The 22,168-nt window shown below is 48.1% G+C and overlaps 1 protein-coding gene across 7 annotated transcripts in view; it reads right to left on the reverse strand.

Moving 5' to 3' along the window:
- The window catches only part of PHF14 (PHD finger protein 14), a 174,495-nt gene extending 154,386 nt beyond the window's left edge, over positions 1 to 20,109 (reverse strand). For all 7 annotated transcript variants that reach the window (XR_003569997.1, XM_027872045.1, XM_027872043.1 and 4 more), the window contains exons 1-4: positions 20,086 to 20,109; positions 19,887 to 19,997; positions 12,602 to 13,263; positions 4,462 to 4,606 (exon numbers count right to left, since the gene is read on the reverse strand). Coding sequence is in view for 6 of the 7 variants with exons in the window: in XM_027872045.1 (XP_027727846.1) it covers positions 4,462 to 4,606; positions 12,602 to 13,263; positions 19,887 to 19,997; position 20,086 (919 nt within the window). In the remaining variant the exon portion in view is untranslated. The remainder of the gene's footprint in view (positions 1 to 4,461; positions 4,607 to 12,601; positions 13,264 to 19,886; positions 19,998 to 20,085) is intronic.
- Positions 20,110 to 22,168: the final 2,059 nt, after the last annotated feature.

The raw sequence follows: 22,168 nt of genomic DNA on the forward strand, positions 1-22,168 counted from the left end.
TAATCACTTGTGTCAAACCCTAGAAAAGGCAAAAAGAATTCAGGCAAAGTAAAGGTTATCAGGCTTAGCAATTAAGTGGTCACCATTCAGTTATGTGGCAAAGTGACAAGCTCCGATGAAAAGCTGAGAAGGAAGTGGGAAAGGAAGAGGAGGAAGAAAAGAAAAGAAGGGAAAAATAGGAAACTCTGACTTCTCTAGGAGTCTGGCTATGAGAGGAAGGAAAATTATATGGCAGTAGGAGCAAATGAAGGTTTTCTAGGAGGAAAGAGAACTAAAAATGCCTGTAGTTAAGAACCAGGAGACAGAGAGAAAGAAGAGTTAAGTATCGGGTTAAATTAAGTTAAGTTAGCTATTAAACTGAAACACTTACCTGTTCTTTCTCCTATCTTCTCTTTCCCTGTCTCCTGGTTCTTAACTACTACAGAGAAAGCAAACCATAGACCAATTTCCTTGATGAACACTGATGCAAAAATTCTAAATAAATACTAGCAAGGTGATTACAACAATACATCAAAAGATTTCACACTACAACCAGGTGGAATTTACACCAGGAAAGCAGGGTTGGTTCACATTACGAAAACCATTGGCATAACAGACCATACCGTTAACAAAATGATGCTGGGTGAAGTGAGCAGAACCAGGAGAACATCGTACACAGTAACAGCCACGCTGTGCGATGACAAACATTGATAGACTGAGCCCTTCTCAGCAATGCAAGGATCTAAGACCTCTACAAAGCTCTCATGATGGAAAATGCTACCCACATTCAAAGAAAGAACAATAAAGTTTGAATGCAGATTGAAGCATATTATTTGCTATTTTTTCTTCTGTTTTGTTTTCTTGTGGTTCTTTCTTGGGGTTCCTCCTATTGGTTCTAATTCTTCCTTACAACATGACTAATGTGAAAATATGTTTAATAGGAATGTATATGTATAGCCTATATCAGATTGTACACCATCTTGGAGAGGGAAGTGGTGAGGGAGGGGGAGAAAAATTTAAAACTCAAAAGTTTATGGAAGTGATTGTTGATAATTCAAAATAAATTAATTTAAAAAAAAACAACAAAAATCATGTGATTATAACAACTGCTGCAGAAAAAGCTTCTGACAAAAGACAATACCCATTCCTATTAAAAAACACTAGAAAGCATAGGAAAAAATGGAGTCTTTCGTAAAATAATAAGTACTACCTAATCTAAAGAAAAGATCAAACATTTCTGTAATGGGAATAAACTAGAAGCCTTCCTAGTAAGATCAGAGGTGAAGCAAGAATGTCTATTATTACCACTATTACTCAATATTGTTCTAGAAATGCCAGCTATAGCAATAAGACAAGAAAATAAATTGAAGGAATAAAAACAGACAACGAAAAAACAAAACAATCACTCTTTGCAGATATGATGGCATACTTAAAGTCTAGAGAATCAACTAAAAATTTAGTTAAAACAATTAACAACTTCAGCAAAGTCACAGGATATAAAATAAGCCCATACAAATCATTGACATTTCTATGTATTACCAACAAAACTCAGCAGGAAGAGATAAGGAAATTCCTTTTAAAATAACTATAGACAGCAAAAAAATACTTGGGAGTCTACATGTAAAGACACACTCAGGAACCATAGGAACACAATTACAAAATATTTTTCACACAAATACAGATTTAACCAATTGAAAAAATATCCATTGCTCATGGGTAGGATGAGTCAATTTAATAAAAAAGACAATTCTACTTAAATTAATTTACTTACTCAGTGCCATACCAATCGAACTATCAAAGAATTATTTTATAGAGCTAGAAAACATAATAAAAAAATTTATTTGGAAGAACAAAAGGTCAAGAATATAAAGGGAATCAATGAAAAACAATTGTGAAGGAAGGTGACCTAGCAGTACCAGATTTCAAACTATATTACAGAGCAGTAATCATGAAAAGAATTTGATACTGTCTAAGAAATAGAGGGGTGGATCTGTGGAACAGCATAGTAATCTAGTGTTTAATAAATCCAAAGATACAAACTTTGGGGGGGAAGTTCTCCAGTATTTTGGAAGTTTGGAGGAACCTAGGCATAGACCAACATCTCCTAGCAAGAGAAGTTCAAAATGAGTACATGATTTAGATATAAAAGGTGATATCATAAGTAAATTAGGAAAGTATGGGAAAATATACCTTGGATGAGGATCTGTAGATGAATGAAGAGTTTATGAGCAAACAAGAGATAGAGAGGATCACAGGAAATAAAATGGATAATTTTGATTACTGTAATTAAAAGAGTTCTTTGCACAAATAAAACCAATGCAGCTAAAATTAGAAGGAAAGCAGGAAACTGAGTAAAAAATTTTACAGCAAGTTTCTCTGATAAAGGCCTCATTTCTGAAATATATAGGGAACTGAGCCAAATTTATAAAAGGGCAATCCCCGAGTTGATAAAGGATCAAACAATATGAACAGGCAGTTTTCAGAAGAAATCAAAGCTATCAATAGTCACATGAAAAAATGTTCTAAATCGCTACTGATTAGAAAAATGCAATAAAACAACATTGAGGTACCACTTCACGTCCATCAGATTGGCTAACATGACTGAAAAGGAAAATGACAAATGTTGGAAGGAAGGTGATCAAGACAATGATCTATAACAATTCCAAAAAATACAGAATGAAAAATGCTATCCACCTCTAAAGAGTCAACTGATGACGACCGAAGCAGACTTTTTTAACTTTCTTTATTTTTCTTGGTTTTTTTTCTTTACAATGTGACTAATAAGGAAATACATTTTATATGACTTCATGCATATCATGAGTATTACGTGGCTTGCCTAATCAATAGGTAGAGGAGAGGCAGGAGAGAGGGCGAGAATTGGAAACTTAAAATTAAAAAAATGAATATATAAAAACAGAAAAGAAAAAAGAATAGAAACTCTTTGAAGGTAAGAACTGTCTTTTTTTGGCATACAAATGTATTCCCAGTACTTAGCATAGTTACTGGCCCATAGTAAGCAAATATTTTATCTATCTTATCTATCAAAAAGTAAACATCCAGGGGCAACTAGGTAGCGCAGTGGATAGAGCACTGGCCCCAAATTCAGGAGGACCTGAGTTCAAATCCAGCCTCAGACACATAACACTTACTAGCTGTGTGACCCTGGGCAAGTCACTTAACCCCACTGCCTAACTCCCCAAAAAAAGGTAAACATCCACCTTTTCCTTAAATATCTCCAGTGATGAAAAACCCATGACTTCCCCCAGGTATCCCGATGAACTCCTGGGAACCATCAAACTGCATCAAGTCTAAATCTTTTCAGCGTGTCCCCAGTGATCTTAGTTTGGTCCTGTAAATTCCCCCAGACCATGGCTAGTCCCTCTTCCTAACTTACAGCGTTTCATATGCTTGAAGACAGCTACTGTCACCTTACATCTTCTCTTCTCTGGGCTAAAGAGCTCCAGTTTTCAAAATAATAATAATAAAAATAACGATGACGATGATAATGGTAGCTAATATTTCTACAGCGCCTACTGTGCACTAGGTACTGCACTAAATGCTTCACAGACATGATCTCCCTGGGAGGCAGGTACTGAATTAATCCCCATTTCCAGCAGACAGCAGTGCTCGGCAAGCCCAGTGCTTCCTGATTTTCTCAAAGTATTCTCCTAAGGATGAGCTTTCTGGAGAGTCTAGCCTTTAACCTTTCTTTTCTTGCCCCTGGGTCTTTTCTCCAACACGCTTCACCACGCTTCATGAATAATAACAGCACTCCCCATATGTAATATTAACGATGAGACAGAACATCTGCATAACGTTACACACATTATCTCATCTGACCCTCAAAAGAATCCTATGAGGCTGAAGTCCAGAAGACTGAACATGAAACATGCCCTTTGTCTCCCGTCAGAGAAGTGATGAGCTTGAAATGACAGGAGAGACATATGCTTTCAGAACTAGGTTAAGAATTAAACAGGGCAGCTGAGTGGTCAAGGAGACCTGAGTTCAAATCCAGCTTCAGATACTTACTAGCTATGTGACCCTGGGCAAGTCACACACCCTGCCTGCCTCAAGTTCCTCATCTGTAAAGTGAGCTGGAGAAGGAAATGGCCAGGCCCTCCGTATCTCTGCCAAGAAAACCCCAAATGAGGTCAGAGAGATCATGTACAGCTGAAAAACGACTGAACAGAAATAAAGTATTCGATGAGATTTTCCTCAACTAGCTGATTTTGGAAGCTGGAAGTCACCATTAAAAATGGCATTTAAAAATCCAATGATTTCAATAGGTCATATTCCTTCTCACTTTTCAAGTCGGAAATTTATCTCCACGTTGTTAACCAAGTTATAGATTTAATATGTATTACACAAATCCAAACTCCAAGAATAAGAAGGGAAAACAATCTAACCTTTAGGCTAGCCCTAACAAAAGGAGCTGCCATCCTCCCCTTGGAAGCTGGAGCAATAAAAGAAAGAACAGCTCACCTTCGTGGACGGTAATGCCACAGTTGTCGCACTGGATTATTTCGTCAGCATCCTCGCTGTTATCTCCAAGACAAACACAGCAAATCAGAATATGATCCATTTTCTGAGCGCTCCAGTTTTGACTCTTCTCAAGAATCAGCGAGTCCTAGGAATTGAAATGTTCAAACACATTATTTTTACTGTCACGTCTCCAATGATTATTAAACGGAAAGATACAGTCTTTGTTCTCAATTGAGGTTTGTTTTCTCCCCTACAGGCTATTCATTCCTTCCATCCTATATTGCGCTCCTGTTACCACCTAAGCCTCTTGAAGTCGCACCTCACCTCTTCTAAGTGCCAAGAAGGCAAGGAGGACTGTCCACCTAAGCAGTTCCCAAAGGCTCACAGTTAGAGCTGAACTGGAAGGAAACTTAGAGGTCACTCAGTACAGTGCCTGGCACTCTAGAGACCTTTAATAAATGTTTGCTCAATGACTGATCTCAAATCTGACCCTTTTCTTTTATCGATGAGGAAACTGACCACCAAGAAAGGCTAAAGGAACATGCCCATGGTCACAGAAGAAGTTCCTTCCTTTGTTATTCAAAAAACACACCCAGAAAACTTCCTAGAAAGAAAAGGTAAAGATTCCTTTGACCAAAAGCACAATTGTGTGTGTGTGTGTGTGTGTGTGTGTGTGTGTGTGTGAGAGAGAGAGAGAGAGAGAGAGAGAGAGAGAGAGAGAGAGAGAGAGAGAGAGAAAGAGAGAGAACCAGAGGGCAAAAAAGGGGTGTGAGGGGAGAAAGAGACAAGACAGAAAGACAGAGAGGGAGACGAGAGAGACAGAGAGACAAACAGGAAGACAAAAACAAAGAGAATGTACTTGTTTAAAGTGGTGAAGAAATTCAGGACGTGATTTTCGCTCTGCAGAAACCAGGATATATATATATATACATGAAGCAAAGACTGATTCCAAGACAACATATTAGCAAGTACGTGATGTGTACTTTGTGTCTCCAATCACCAGGCACTGGGCTAACAAGTACAAAGAAGGGAACACACTCTAATGGGAAGGAGCCCCTGCACATTTCATGTCTGTTAGCTGACCAAGAGAAAGTGATGCATTCTGCATCGATCATGACCTAGAGGGGACCTCCAAGATCGTCTCATTTTGAGGCTCAGAGGAGACAGTGACGAGTTCCAAGTCCCAAAGAAGGAAAGCAGCAGGGATGGGCTACAAAGCCAGGTCTTCTGTCTCAAATCCAGCGTTCTTCCCAAGACAGTGTCTGAGATTTTGAGAGGTTCGGAGCAAACGAGAAGGTTGTAAAGAACCACTAGACTAAGGACACCATGAGGGGAAGGTGAGGGAAGGCCAATTTCAGAAGAAGCCCTCTGCATTTTACATTGAACCCATTATGGCCTCCAAGGACAGAGTAAAAGTAATATGAGCACACTTTTCTTGGCCAAATGTCCAGTAAATCTTACGCTATATACTACTTGGCATAGCCTCTGGGCCTCAGTTTCACCATCTATAAAATGGCCAAGCACTGTAGGTATTACTTACCTCACACAACTGTTGTGAGGATCAAATGAAACAGGCTGTGTCAAATACTCTAAAAATTCAAAGTGCAATGTGAATGTCAATAGCAGTGATTTATTATCACTATCCTCACCTAAAGCCATTTCAAAGGAGCCTTCCAAAAGCCATTGAGTCTGTGCCCCACAATGTCCCACCAGGAATATCAATTTGGGGCTGTAAGGGCCCTGAGGGTTCTCCAAATCTCTCATCTTATAGATGAGGAAACTGGGGCTCATGAAGGCAGGATTCAAACACAAATCCTCACTGCCAGTCAGAGCAGGGATTTTTGTGAGCACTCCTGATTTAAGCTTAGAGCAGGGTCACCTCTGAAGGGCTGACCAAGTGACCTGGCCACACCGCTGGAAGCTAGGCTGGGCTAGAAGGCTCAAGGGTGAGCTTTACTTTATCACGGCAATGTCTGACTGCAGACAGACCAGGCAGGCCTTGGGCCAAGGGACAGAGAAGTGACAGTGTGGCCAAGGCAAACAGAACTGTCAGGCCTTAGAAACTAAGATGAAAAAGGGTGCGAGGATGTCCCAACCATTGACAATCATTATCACACATGTTTACCTTCAAGCATTTCACCTCAACATGCACAGAGTCCAAGGCGAGAAACAAGGTGTGCTCCCAACAGGCCAAGAAGCTCAAGGCCCCTCTGGGTGTGGGGGGGAGGGCGGGAGGAGCACCAGCAGCTGATTCCACCCCAGCTCACACACTAACAATCTGGAGACTTTCCCAGCATGTCACTTCCCCTCCTGGGCCTCGGGGCCCCTGATCTTTAAAATAAGGCCTCCGCAAGGCACTGACAGGGGTTGGACTGATGGGATTTTTTCTATTCTTCCACTTTTTTTCTTTTAAAAAAAATCTCTGTTATATAGGAGGGGGACGGGAAGAGAAAAAGGGGGAAATTAAGGTTTTGAAAAACAGAAGATATCAATCATTGCTTTTTAAATGAGGGATTGGGAATAGATAAACTCAGTAATCTGAACTTGGAATCAGGAGAGCCTTAGGTGAGAAGTCCTTACCTGGCCTCAGACACTTACCAGTTGTGTAACCCTGGGCAAGTCACTTAACTTGGCCTCAGTTTCTTCATCAGTAAAATGAGGACAACAATAGCACTGCCCTCTCAGGGCAGTCGAGAAGCTCAGATGAGGTAAGAATTGTAAAGAGCTTAGCACAGTGCCTGGCACAGAGCTAGCTCTGTATCCGTGGGAGCTACTGTTGTTATTATTACATGCGACATTAACAGCTGGTGACCATGGACAAACCACTTACCTTCTCTGGGCCTCAGTTTCACCATCTGTAAAATGACCAAGTACTGTAGGTATTGCTTACCTCACACAACTGGTGTGAGGATCAAATGAAACAGTCAATGTCAAATACTCTAAAAATTCAAAGTGCAATGTGAATGTCAATAGTAGTGATTTATTATTACTATCCTCACCAATAGTTGGGGACTCTGTGAATGCTGCCACAGCTTTGGAGTCTCACAATGTCAATACAACCTAGAGGATATCTTAACATAATCTGGGCAGCATCAACAGCCCTCCAGCAGAATCCCATCAAACCCAGTGAATCTTCAATAAAGTGGTTACCCTATATACCAGAAAAAGCAGCAGATTAAAATGGCACCTTGAACAACCTACGCCATATCTGATCAATCGGCAATCAACCGATAAACATTATTAAGAACCTACTATGTGCCAGGCACTGTGCTAAGCACTGGGGATACATACAGGATACAAACAAGGCAAAAAACAATCTCTGCCCTCAACGAGCTCACCATCTAACAGGGGAGACAACATGCATAAATATATACAACGCAAGCTACATACAGGATGAAGATGAAATAGTTAAAGAAGGAAGGCACCGGAATGAAGGGGAGTCAGGAAGACTTCCTATAGAAGGGGGGATTTTAGCTGGGACTCAGAGGAAGCCAGGGAGGTCAGGAGTCAGAGCTGAGGAGGGAGAGCAGTCCAGGTCTGGGGGATGGCCAGAGAGAAAGCCCAGAGGTAAAAGGAGGGTTTTGTTCAGGGAACAGCCAGGAGGCCAGTGTGTTACCGGATCAAAGAGTATGTGAGGGGACAAAGGTGAAAGACTGGAGAACCAAGAGAAAGTGACGTCCCAAAAACCTGGAGAGAAGAGAGGCTCAGGAGATTAACAGTGCCCACTTCGGCAGAGAGGTCAAGGAGAACGAGGACGGAGAAGGGTCCTCGGACTTGGCAACTAAGAGATCGTCAGTAACTTTGAAGAGGGCAGTTTGGGTAGGATGAGAAGGTTAGAAGCTAGATTATAAGAGGTTAAGAGAGTGAGAGGAGAGAAAGCAGAAGCACTGATTAGAGAGGGCCTTTTTGAGGAGTTTAGCCATAAAAAGCAGAAGAGACACAGAATGGTAATTAACAGAGCCGGAAGGACCAAGTGGGGATTTTCTCAGGATGGGGAAGACATGGGCATGTTTGCAGACTTTAGGGAAGGTGTCAGTAGACAGGGACAGACTGAAAATAAGTGATAGAAGGGAGACAATCTGCTGGAGAAGACGGGGTGGAATGGGATCCCTTGTGCAGGCAGAGGGACTGGCCTTGGCCAGGAGGAAGGCCACCTCATCATGAGAGATAGGAACAAAGGAGGAGAGAGAGAGACAGATGGGACCTGAGTGACAGAAGATGACAAAGAAAAGGGAACCAGGAGAGAAATGTAGTGAAAACCTAGGGAGGAAAAAGAACCCAGGCAGAGAGGGTGGTCAACAAGGTCGAAGGCCCAAGAAAATGCCATCCAGGGTGGCCCCCGAGAGGTCAGTGCTCACTCTGGTGAGCAGAGTTTCAGCTGAGTCATGCAGCAGTTCAGAAGTTAAGCCACAAAGAGCTGAGAAGGAATGAGAGGAGAGGAAGTAAAGGCAGCAAGAGGAGAGAATTTTTTTTTTCTAGGAGTCTGGCCAAGAACGGGAAGAACAGGTTGAGGGGATGGCAGATCTAAAGAAGGATTTTTAAGGACAGAGAGATAAATGGGGATGTAGGAAGGCAGCAGGGAGGAATGACTGGAGGGAAAGGTGGAAGATTTGAGAAAGAAGAAATAGCTGAGAAAGCGACCTGCTAGAGGGGACAGGAAGGGAAGGGGTGATCAATTCCCCTTATTCCCACAAACCCATTTTCTTATTTCTCCATTTCTTTTCTTTCCTGAAATAAAAAAAAAAAAAAGCCATGTTGTTAGGTGGGATTCCTCACTGACCCACACAGCACGTCACCTTCTAGGCAACAGAAAGCCATCAAGTCCTTGGAAAGGGGCTATCACCAGCTACAGGGAAGACCAAAATGGCAACTCTCGGGCTGCAAGCGGAGCAGCCCTCTAATGCAATCATCCCAGGCTATGTCACATCCACAGTGACTGGCAGTCTTCAACGAGGACAAAGAAAACCTGCTGGATGCACGTAGGCTCACTTCAGGAGGCCTGAGAGCACACAGGACTATGTACGTGCACCCCGCCCTGAGGGCTGTCCACTTTTAATCTCTAATGTCTCCACTCATTTATCGCCAGCTTTTGCTCAGTCTTCAGGGCCCAGGTTTAAATCTCGCCTCTAACACTATCTTTGCAACCTCAAGGGAGTTACACGCTTCCTGGACCTCAGTTTCCCCATTTGTAAAATGAGAGAGTTGGACTCTTCCTCCTCTAGATCTAAGGTCCTCTACGGTCCACCGAGCTCCTCTCAAGTGCTACCTTCACCACGAGGCCTCCCTGATGGGCCTGACCGGACACATCATCTGGAAGGGCTGTCTCATTTTTGTCTTTGTACCTCTGCACCATCTATGGGCACCGTGTCTGCCACACAGCAGGTGCTTAATAAACGCTGGCTGATTGACTGACTGATCTATGACACTCTGCTTATCATTTCCAGCCTCCTCCCTTCCCTCCTCCCTGTCTATGGGCTACGCAGAGCACACTACTTGTTCATTAAACTAACTTCTCTTCAGAGGATTACAAATCCTACACAAGAGGCCAAGTTGTGCACAAGGTTATACGTGTGTGTATCCAAGGGAAGAAAATCTGGGACCGATTCACACAAAATGCCATTAAAATAATCCTGTTACCTGAAGAGGAAGAAGAAACACGCCAAGAAATGTTCAAGTCAATATTTCTTCCTCTTGGTTCCTAAGAAGATTAAATTCTCAAGAATCTGAAATAATCATACAAGAAAACCCAAAGCTACACAACAGAGACTTTTTCTCTCTAACATCTATCAAGTTCCCACTAAAATGATTTTGATCATCCCCTAACTAACTCTTACCTAAAACTTTGAATTCTTCAAGTGGGGAAAACCCTTGATTGGGAAGCAGTCACTGTAAAGACCCAGCTGCTGTCACTAAAAGCTCACTGCAGGGGAGACTTTCAAAGCTCTAAAATGGAAATTATAAATCTAACCCGAAACACTCACTCAATTTCTGTGGAGCTCAGAAACAAAGAGAGAAGACCTGGAGAGGACAGGGAGCCATCTTAAAGCCTATCTGACTGCACTGTGCTTGAGGGCCACACCCCAGTGGGTGCAGCAGAAGACCTCAGCAGGTCAGAAGAACCTACTCAGTGCCCAGATCATCGTCAGACACCCAGAAACTTAAGCCGCCCATCTCAGCTCCAAAGTAACCACGGCTCCCCTTGGATTGCTTTTGTACAGCCAGGAGGGCAAAAGCAGAAGATTAGCAAATGGAAGGAAGGCACAAACAAACTGACCCTCTCTTTTAATCAAATTGCACTTGGGGTCCCAGGGTTTGATTATGACCTGGAGGAGAGACAAAAGAAATTAACCGAAGTCAGCAGGAAGGTCTATAAAATCTGGCTAAGGAAGAATGGGCCTATAGACTTTTGAATAAAAATTATCCTTAGTGGCGGTTAGAGCCTCTCTCAGACAGGAAAAGGTGTTAAGCACCAGTCTGTATTTTCACCTGGGGGAGAACAAAAGCCGTAAGACCAGAGCACATCCGCAGCCAAGCGTGCACTTTTCTCTGCAGCCCATTAAGAAGCGGTGGGCCCTCAGAAGGCCACAGCATTTCTCACAACTGTCCCTTCTAAACCCACAGAACTCCCAAGTGCACTCAATTCTCAAGTATCAGTTCATGGCTGAGATATCACGACCGGCTAGCTCTCTGTATCACCAATCCCAGGCTTGTCTCCTCCCAGCACCTGGGTGCCGTCTCCATCTATGTGCCGTTTCCCATGCTACCTGTCGGTGTGCTCAGAGAGGACATTAGTGCTGCATGATAACAAAGGTCAATCTGCCCAAGCCTGCATGCTAATTGTGTGCACACACCACTAAATAACAAGCACCTGTACTGATAACGAACCACATCTCCACACGCCATCCAGACTCTGCACCTAAAGACTAGTTCTCCTCAAGGTGAAGATGACAGCAGAATGACACTTGGTCACTTCAGAGCACGACAGGCTGCCCTCCTGGGACGCGCTCAGACCCAGGTGGATTGCCCAGGTCCAATCGTAAGCGCCTCCGTCACCTGAGACAGTAAAGGTCCTCTCATGAGCACCAGAGAAGACAGCGAGGAGGCTACACGCTCTCCGTGAGGATCACCAGAAATATTCGTCAAGTTGTTTAACATCAGAAATGGGGGGGGGCTTCTCTGCACTTGTTTAACCCAATTCAGTGAAATGATAGAAACAAAAGAACAGCAAGTTTTTAGTCAAGGAGTGACTGAAAAACCTGTGAACAGAAGCCATGGCAGACTTAACTACTCGGGAGTTATTTAATAATATTATTACAGACTGTTATTAATAATATTATCATTATTAACCACCCTGTAGTTAAGTAGGATGGTGCAAGCACATCCACATGTAGCATGACATTTCGCTCAGTCTTTCTGTTGAGAAAAATAAACACATACACGGACAAACACACGTACTGTACACGCCAAAGCCCTGGAAGGACGTTTTCTTCACCGCCGCATCTCGGGCCCCAAGACACAACCCTAACTCTCAGGAGGACTTCCTGTCAAAGAACTGGGTCATTAGTGTAGCTCTGTCCAATTGGTAACAATACTCGGGAGGGAAATGTTTGGTGCTGGCCTTTCTTTGCTGAACAACTATGTCATGAGGAATCTAAACATAAGGACCCTATTTAAGCAACCGAGTAATTTTAGGACACGTCTTTAAGTTCACATAAACCTGAACTTGGGATCAGATGCACCATTCCGGCCAAGACTTGGTGCTCTGAGAGAGAGGAATGCACATTTTAAGTAAAGCTAAACAAATTAAAAACAAAAGAGCCTGGGGGAGGGGTGTGCTGAAGGGGTGGGTCAAAGGTCCCTGGGGGGGGTTGGGGAGGGGCTCTGTGGGGAAAGAGCATCCTTGGGCACCACGCCAAGCACTTTACCAATGGGACTCATTCGGTGCTGAGGACAGCTCCGGGAGGCAGGGGCCCTAATCTGCTGCCGGCCAGGAGCAGTGAGGGGACTGCAGTTTTCCGGGGCACTGAGCGTGCCAGGCCCAAGCTCCAGCCAGGGCTCCCACGGCTGTCCAGGGAAGCCTCTTCCTGTGACCAGTCCCCCCGACAGACAGATAGATACCACAGAAACTGGGATGCTCTACCTCATTGCTCTTGCTCTGAGAAAGGGTCAGGCTATCATTGGTCAGTTCCTCGTCGTCCGCACTGTTCCTGCTGAGAGCCCGGCCTTTCCTCTTCTTGCCCGGCCCGTCGCTGGCGGGGCTGCTGTGGTCTTCGTCATTGCCGTCGTCATTCTCGTCGTCGTCGCTGCCGCTGCCGTCATCCTCATCATCCTCATTGTCGCCGTCGCTGCCCTCTCTCTGCGAGGCGGCCTTGCCCTTCCTCCGCGCCGCAGCCGGCCGCCAGTCGTTGTCGTCCTCGCTGTCGTAATCGTCCATGTCGTTCAGCTCCTCCATGGACACGAAGTCGAGGAGGGGCCGGTTCCTACGCAGGTTCCACTTCTTGGGCTCGCTGGCCTGCTCTCCGGGGGCCGCGGGGGGCGCAGCCCCCTCAGACCCCGAAGCTTTGTCCTTCTCCTTGCGCTTTTTGGGTTTCTCTTCACTCTCCTCCTCCTTCTTCTCCGTCTTCCCCGGGGCCTTCTCGGCCGCGACAGCGTCCTCCTCCACGGGGCTCTTCAGCAATTCTGCCTCAACTTTTGCTTCCTCAGCGAGATCCTCCTCCGGGACATTTTCTTCCGAGTCACTACAGGACCCTTCTCCACTGTCCTTCGAAGGGTCTTCACTTCCATTCCCACTCCCTTCAGAATCTGTTGAAAATATGAGAAAAAAAACCACACATATGTATATACACACACACACACACACAACGCTGACACAGATGAAGCCACCAAAATTTGTGAATAACTTGCAAAATGATATATAAACACATTTTTTAAGTAAAAACAAAATGACCAACACCCCCAACCTGGTCAGACCCTACGTGAGAGAAAGCCTGCTCAGTGGCATCCACTGAAGACAGTGCCAAAGAGGCCTATGTGCCCTGGTAGGCAAAAACCACATGCCCACCTGTTCTGACCCCTGTTCACGGGCACCGTCCAGGTCACCACCAAAAAAGAAATGTAAATATCGAGTTTTCCAAAAATTTTAAGTATGAACACAGACCAGATTTTTTGTTTCTTGCATCTTCTTTCCAGACACTGTTCTGCCTTTATAATGAATGAAATGTCCACATAGAACAAAAAGACATAAGAGAAAGAACAGCCCAAAAAGCGTACTTCCTTGTATTTCTCTCTCTCTCTCGGCAGCCAGTTGGAAACCAGGCCCTGGCTCTCAGACCCAAGGACCAAAGAACACCTCAGACTCACCCCCACACTGATCATACATATTCTCCTGGACGCCTTACAAAGTGCAGGGAGTCCGGACCTGCGAAGGCCCTGTAAGCTTGGGATTACCTTACTGATGACGGTGTTGTCCTTTTCCTTCAGGGACTACTAAGCAGTGTCCAAGCAGGACAGCTATGGGTCTGCAGGGTGGTCCTCAGACGATCTATTATTTCATCAATGGGAGCACTCCCCACCACAAATACAGATGCCAACCCCACAAGATGGGTGCGCCATCTCTGGCCAGACAGCTTATCCCCTAGGAAGCTGACCTTGTGACCTCAGGCCTCTTCCCCTGAGCTGAGGCAGGACCCCTCACCCCCACCTCCACACACCCTTCACCCCCGGCCCCATCCACCACCCCCAGCAGAATCTGCACTCTGAAGCCAAGCCCTCTGGGAGCCAAGGTCAACGCCCTGGCACAGGCTCTGGAGGGGGACCCCCTGAATCACATCCCGTGCAGAGGTGAAGAGCAGGTGAGGGCTGGGGTTTGGGAGGCCCACAGGGCCTGCCTGTTCCTAACCAGCCATTCTGTTCACTGCCAGGACCTTGCAAGCGGCCCAGCCATGGACAGGAACCCTCCTTCTCCACTGGAAAACCTGGCCTGAAAGGGAGGAGTCAGAAGCCTGGGGTGTAGACCTGGCACGGCCTCCACCTTACTGTGCGACCCCAGGCAAGTCACTAAACCACTCAGGGCTTTGGGCTCCTCATCTGTAAAAAAAAAAAAAAAAAAAAGACACTGAACACGATGATGTCTAAGGACTGTCTGGGAGCGCCAAGAGGCAATGATTTCCTTTGGCTCCTAAATAAAGATGAATCCAAAGTCCACAAGAAATAAGAAGCAGAGAAGGAAAGGGAAACCAAAACCGTCGGCACCTGCAGCTCTGGAAACCCAGATACAAAGCCTGCAGGGGCTGCCGCATTTTCTAACCCTGTACGCAAGAGCGTTCCCAGCCATCAAGTCCAAAGAAGGTTCCCGCCTGGCATCCTAGGGACTTTGGGGGGGCTGCCACAGCCCACAGATATGCGTGTGCCAATCTCTCGCCACATATCACATCACTTCCAAAAAAATCACCCACCCTTGGTCTCCAGAAACTAACTGGCACCAAGAGGGAAAAGGACTGCCATGCATTAAAAATGACATCGAACCTTCCACAATTAGCGCCTGGTCTCAAAGAGGGGCTACGAGAAATACCAGCTGAACAGAGCTGAGCTCAAAGGGCCTGCAAACCAGCTTCAAGACAAGACAAACTCCAGACACTGAGCAGCTGTGCTCTGGGGTCTGCTTCAATCACCTCCCACCTGGTCAGCCTCAAACACAAATGATCAGAAACTGAACCGTGTTGGCCATCTACAGTCATCCCAAAAGACAAAAAGGGCAACATTATCTCTCTTACGAATGGAATCCCTGGACAGCCCCAAGGCCGCGCTTCTACAAATAAATGCCGTAAAAATAACCGGTAGCAGTGACTTAAACGTTCAACTCCCTGAGATTGCTCCATCTTATGAAAATTATATTCTAGCCGCTTTTATTGAAAAGGTCAAACCACCAGTTCTGACTCTGATTTTCCCAATTAATACTATTTCGTGTACTCTGTCTTCTGGGTCTTTGCTGGGAGGTGAGAGTTACTCAGAGAGATGAGCAGAAAGGAAGCTTTTCCACTTAACCAGCATGCTTGCCAGCCTTATGGCTCTTTAAAAAAAAAGGTAAATTTTAAGAATGAACTTCAGACAGAAGTTTTGGTCCTTAGTCATATAACCAATTAATCTTTGGGATTAGTGAGGCAATTCTCAGTTCTTAAGGATCTGAGATTTTCTTTGCTGTGGTTTAGCTATTGGTGCTAATATTCGGTAATTTTTAAATGCTAAATTGTTAAGTAATGACTTTTATCAGGTTTGACTGCTAGTCAATAAAAGGGATTCAAATGTTCTTGAGCAGGTAAAAGTTTCTATGTGGGAATTACTCTCCTATGAGCAAATCAAGTTTCCCTACAAATCCAATGTAAATCTCTAGTTTCATTTAAGCAAGAATTCTGATTTTCTCAGTCATAAGAATCTCTCCCCAAAATTGCTATTTCTATAATGAAAAACTATATCGTTAAGGAGTCAGTAAACTACCACTAAGCACTCCTTCAAGGTGCCGAATAACAATAATAACACCAATAGCAAACGGACATCCGTATAAGTATATACATGTGGTAGCTAGCATTTTAGTACTAGTGAACATTTACATAGAAAGCTTAAAGGTTTGCAGCACACTTCACATATCATCTCATTTTATCCTCTCAATAACCTTGGGAGACAGGTGCTACTATTATCCCCACTGTATAGATGAGGAAACAGGTTGACAGAGGTAAAGTGACCTGCCTAGGGTCACACAACTAAGTAAGGGTCTAAGGCCAGACTCAAGTCTTCCTAACTCCAGACCTGGAATTCAATCCACTGAGTCACCTAGCTATCTCTTCATCTATAAACTAATCCAACCAATGTTGACCATCAATGTCATTAAAATCAATACTTAAATTTTCCCCATAGGAATTTCTTTCAAGTTGAAAATAATCACTAATCACATTGACTCAGTTTCTTTAGTAGGCAGGTGTCAGGCAGGCTCTCACCAGCCAGATGAGACTCTGCCCTTCATCACCCGTGACATCCCCACCTTCTCCCCACTGCCCACAATGGCTCTCTCAGGGCCAGGGGTGACTCCTCTCTCCCACTCCCCCACGTTCAGCCAGCGCCCCAAACCTGCCCCTTTCTACTGCCACCACTAGGACCTAATCGCCTCCACCCTAGATCACTCTGTGGAGGCTCCCCATTGGAAGAACACCCCTTCTCTGACTCAGAGGATGGAACGAGCTTAAGCAGAGATTCCTGCCATTCAACACCATACTCATTGCATAGGGTCCCTGCTTAAAAACCCTTGAGCTCTGTACCCCAGGAGATTAAGTACCATGGCTCAGCATGAATCCCTAAGTTTAACCTTCCCTCCCACAACTGCCCTCCATGGAAACCCGATGCCAGCCCCAGGAGCACACCCCCTCTCCCTCCACACCACAAGTCCTCTCCTGCTTTCCCTGCTCCCTTGTACAGACCATCTCCACCATTATGCTCATCAGAAAAGCCTGGCCCCCTTTTCTGCCCATCCACAGACCAACTAATTAAGCCTTCCCAGACTTTCCCCACCAGGGGAATACAGTGAAGAGATTAGGGCTCTGGCCAGGTGGGCTCACCAGATGATGGCCTTCTACTGTCTGTCTGTGGCACAGACATGTGCTCTTGCTCGAAGATCCCTGTCTCGTCTCCCCAGCTAGGCAACAAGCTGCTTCTGGGGAGGGAGCACCCTGCGCACCGTGCCTGGCAGTGTGTTTTGCACGTTTCAGGCACATCCCACATTGACTGTTCTCAAATTATTTTATGGGCAAATGAACCAAATGAATACCCAAGAGGATGCAAGTTCTCAGATATACTTCTCCACTTCAGATTTTTAATACAGTGACTTTCAATGTAAGTAACGTGAATGTATCCAACATTCTCTAGCTGGCCACTCACAGACAGGTTTCCTCAATGTCCATGTTAATCTACTTTCGTATTAAGACAAGGTCTACTACTGAGTGTGATGATGATGGTGATGGCAGCATTTCTACAGCCCTACTGCGTGCCTGGTACTGTGCTAAGTACTTGACAAACAGGCCCTCATGGAATCCTCACACCCGCCCTGGAAGGTCTGTCCATGAGTCCATGGGGAACACTGGGCTAGCAGAATGAACACTAACATGGATCTGAGACTCAACTTTTTTGTGTTTTCAGCAGTTTACTCACAAAACTGGGCAGCACTAGATTTCATAATTTATTTTCTTGGTCAGTCGTTAGGACGGTGAGCCATTCACCCAGAAGTGAGCGATTCATAAAACACAGTAAGCTTACTTTAGAAAAAAGAAAAGAGACAATCTAGTCTAATGATTTTCCGTGTATATTTTAAGAGGGCCAACAGTTCCCTGAGATATCTTTAGGAGCAGGATTTAAAACAGCATGGAAGATATTTACTAAAGACTAAGTTGGGGGCAGCTAGGTGGCACAGTGGATAGAGCACCGGCCCTGAAGTCAGGAGGACCCGAGTTCAGATCCGGCCTCAAACCAAACACTTGACACTTACTAGCTATGTGACCCTGGGCAAGTCACTTAACCCCAACTGCCTCACCAAGAAAAAAAAAAGACTAAGTTGCAGGCACTGTGGATGCAATGGCACAAAATGGTTTCTGCCCACCAGGGGCTCATACAATTAATCTCCTGGCACATAGTAGGCGCTCAATAAATGCCTACTGTCTGAACATGCACACAGAATCAAATACAACCTGGATAGAAAGTAATTTCAGAAAGAAGGGGCCCGGCAATTGGGGGTACCAAGCGGGAGGATCAGGAGAAGCCTCGGCACCGAGATAAGCTTGGAAGAATTCAGGAGGGCACGAGGCAGAGGTGAGATGGCAGAGCACTACAGGCATGGGGATGGAATGCCGGGCACAGCAAGTGGGCAAGTGTGGCTGGAACCCAGAATGTATACAGGACAGGAAGGTCAGCTAGAGGCAGATCATGAAGAGCCAGAGTCTGTATCTGATCCTAGAGGCAACAGGGAGCCACTGGGGCTCGTGGAGCTGGTGAGTGACCTTGTGAAACCTGTGCTTTGGGAAGGTCACGTGGGCACCCACCATGGAGGATGAACTGAAGGGAGTGGGAGAGAGGGAGGAAGAAGGAAGCAATAGCACGACAGGCAAGAAGAGATAAGGCCCTGACGGAGGGAGGTGGCCACGTGAGCAGACAGCAGGAGACGAGAATGAATGAGCCCTGGAGCTTGACGAGAGGTGAGGAATAAGAAGTGCTGAGGCTCCCTCTAAGCTTGCAAGCCTGGGGGTACACTGAACGCAGAACCGGCCAAGTTTGGAAGTGGGAAGGGTCTGGAGTGAGTGGGAAAACGAGTCGCAAGAGCCTGAGATGCCACGGGACGGAACCATAATGTGAGAAGCGATGGCTGGAGAGGCAGATTGGGCAGATTTAAGATCTGTCTGCACAGAAGTCATACTGCCCAGCAACTGATGAAATCATCCAGAACAGAGGGGGCCGGGCACGGATGATGACCCCACACAGGACAAGGAGAAGGAGAACGGGCAGTCGGGAGGGCAAGAGGACAAGAACACGGCAGTGTCCTGACAACCCAGAAGGAGGGGATGGTCCAGTGTCCCAGGCCACAGGCCCTGGATTTGGTGACACCGTGGAAGGTGTCTCTGTTAAGTGGGGAGCGTACAAGTGAGGAAGCCGTGGGGGAGGAGGAGGAGGCAGTGAGCACTGACAGTTTTTCATGGGAGGCTGACATGAAAGGAAGAAGACACACACACAGGAGGACAGCTCAAACGGGTCATTGCCTCAAGCCTGATCCTCACGGGCAAGGACGTCCATTTCAGAACCATCCATGTAAGAGTTCTGCTTTCTGTGGGTGTGTGTGCACACGTAACATGTATGTACTTGCACACGTGTACAAGCGTGTGGGGGGCTTGTGCAGTGTGTGTCTCTTACACTCGCACAAATCTCTCGGGTCCAAGCACAGAGAGGACCGGTCCGGTCGCAGTGACGCAGACGGCGCACTGGCTATCCTCGCAGGCAGGGGGGCGCCGTGCCCACCGCTTCTCCTCCAAGGCCCCCTCCTGCTCCAGGCCAGCAGCCCGAGGACCCTCCCGGCCCAGGGGGCATTCCACCCCCCCCACACACACACCCAGGGAGCCTTGGCTAGTGACCAGCGGTCTGGGGCGGGGCGGAGGACAAAGGAGGCGTGGGGGTCCCCAAGTGACCGCTCGGCTCTCCCTCGGCCTGGAGCCTCGAGAGAGGGGGCCTCGTGGCCCGGACCGACCCGGAGGGTCTCCTCCATCTGTCGATCACGTGGATGCCCCGCCCCGGGCACGGCCTGCCCCCAGGAGCTCCCCAGCCCGGTGCGGGGAGGGCGCACCTGGCGGGGGGCCGGGGGCAAAGGCCGGGGGGCGGTCCTCCCTCGGCCCAGGGGTTACCTGAAGCATCGCCCACTTTAAAGTCGCTGTCATCGGAGCTGTCATAGTCGAGCGCCTCGAGCAGGGACGCGGCCAAGGGCTTCACGGGCCTCCGCTTGGAGCTGCGATCCACTGCAGGGGAGAGACACAGGGGGCGTCACGCGGGACGGCGGGAGCACGCGGCGCCCCCGGCCCCGCCCCTCCCCCTCCCCGCACTCACTAGGGCCGGCGTCCGGGGCGCGGGGCCGGGGGGCGCGCGGGGGGCCGGCGGCGGCGGCCCCGGAGGAGGCGGCGGAGGCCCGGCCCTGGCGGCCCGGCCGTCCCCACGCGCGGCCCACTCCGGGCCGCCCCGCGCCGCGCCCCCGCCCGCCGCAGCGCGCGCCCGTCTCCGCGCCCGGGGAGGACGTTCGCAAGAGGCCCACGAGGGCACGGGCCCACACCGACGCCCGCACACAAAGGGCCGCTCGACCAGCAGGACGCGGCGCGCGGGGCCCAGGAGCGGAACGGCGAGGACGGGGAGCCGGGCGCGAGCCGGGAGGGGGCGGGACCGGAGGAGGGGGCGGGACCGGAGGAGGGGGGCCCGACCCGAGGAGGGGGGCCCAGGAAGCGAGGTGCGCCTGCGCCTGGGGGCGGGGCCGGCGGCCAGGAGAGTAATGCGCCTGCGCGGGAGGCGGGCCCGGCGAGAGGAGGTGAGTGCGCCTGCGCCGAAGGCGGGGTTAAGCGAGGGGGCGGAGCGAGACGGACGAGCCGAGGAAACAAGGCGAGCCGAGCGGAGGTGGACCACCCGGGGAGCCGCACTGCGCCTGTGCTTGGGGCGGGGCCAGAGGCTAGGGGAAACAAGGCGGGGGAGGAGCCAAAGGAAGGGGCGGGGGAGGAGCCAAAGGAAGGGGCGGGAGAGCGCCTGCGCCGGGGAAGAGCTAGGCTAGGCAAGGAAGAGAGACGCGAGCGGAGGGGAGGAGCCAGGGGGAGGGGCGGGGTTGGAGGGGCGGGAGCGCGCACGCTCTGCCAGGAGCCTTTGTTTGGCTCTGATGGCTCTGCTGCCAGACTTGCCGGTGGTAAGGGGGCGGACCGGAGCTCCCCGTTGAGGTTGGGCCTGCGAAGCCCCGGGAGGCCCGTGGAGACGGAGAGACTGGTTTCTGAGATGAGAATTTGAGAACTGTAAAAACTAAAAATAAAAGGATGGAGCGGGTGGCCCTTCTGCTTCTGCAGCAGGTTTCCTACCTCCAGGCTTTTATCTAGTACTGGCAGCCAGCACTTTCCTCCCAGTTCCACCGCTGGGCACCCTTCCAGCCCTCTTGGAGACCCTCCCCCCCAACCAATACCTTCCTCCCCACAGTATCTGAGAATGGGTGGGGGCAGAGACATCAGGGTGACTGGTATAACTCAACAGGGGCCAGGGACCCTGGTCATCCAACTCCCAAGAGTCCAAAGCATAAGGAACCAGTAGCCGGTGGGTTGTTCAGGTGCTGGGCAGGGATTCTTCAAGTGGGCACACACCAAGGTGAGGACAGCCCTGCTCCCCCCAGCGCCCTAAAAAACCCCGAGATCAGGGATGTAAAGAAAAAGAAAAGACAGGACATGTCCCTGCCCAGGAGCCCAGAACAGAGCCTCCTCCCCCATCCCGTTCCCCTTGCTAGCCTGTGTCCGGGGCTTTGACTTGTGCAGTAAGAAGTGTGCAGAGGACTGGGCTGGCTGGACACAAGGCCAAGGGAGTGAATCTTGGAGACCATTCGTCATGTCCCTGAATGCTGGCGCCCTTCCCCAGGACCCAAGCCCTGTCTGTCCGCTCCGGGAGCCAGATGGGCACTTGGGCATCTTTGAGGCTGGGGATCCCAAACTGGAGGAGCCTGGAGAAGATGGCCTTTCCTTTCCTGATCTCTCATTGCATTCCATGAGGTTAACAGAGAATCCACGGATAGCTGTGTTTGAGGAGCTCCAAGAGGACGGTGAGGCGGCCTGGCCTCCTGGATAGCCTCGCTGAAGAGTCTGCAGAGACCTGGGCTCAAATCCTGCCTCACATACTCACTCCATCTTAGCTCAGTCTCAGTTTCCCCCTATGCAAAATCAGGCTAATACAAGCACCACATCAGAAGGTTACACTCCATTGTAGCTACCCGGGTTGCACATTTGGTGCAGACTGAGGAGGGGACCTATGCCTAGGGTGGGGAGGGGGGAAGCATTTAGATGGTGCCTGCTGTGTGCCAGGAGCTTTGCTCAGTGCTTTTTACAAGTACAGTCTCATCTGATCCTCACAACTGCCATGGGAAGGAGGTGTTATCATTATCCCCTTTTTGAGGAGGAGA

Source organism: Vombatus ursinus, unplaced genomic scaffold (assembly GCF_900497805.2).
Source record: "Vombatus ursinus unplaced genomic scaffold, bare-nosed wombat genome assembly UNPS02014799.1, whole genome shotgun sequence".
NCBI classification, from domain to species: Eukaryota; Metazoa; Chordata; class Mammalia; order Diprotodontia; family Vombatidae; genus Vombatus; species Vombatus ursinus.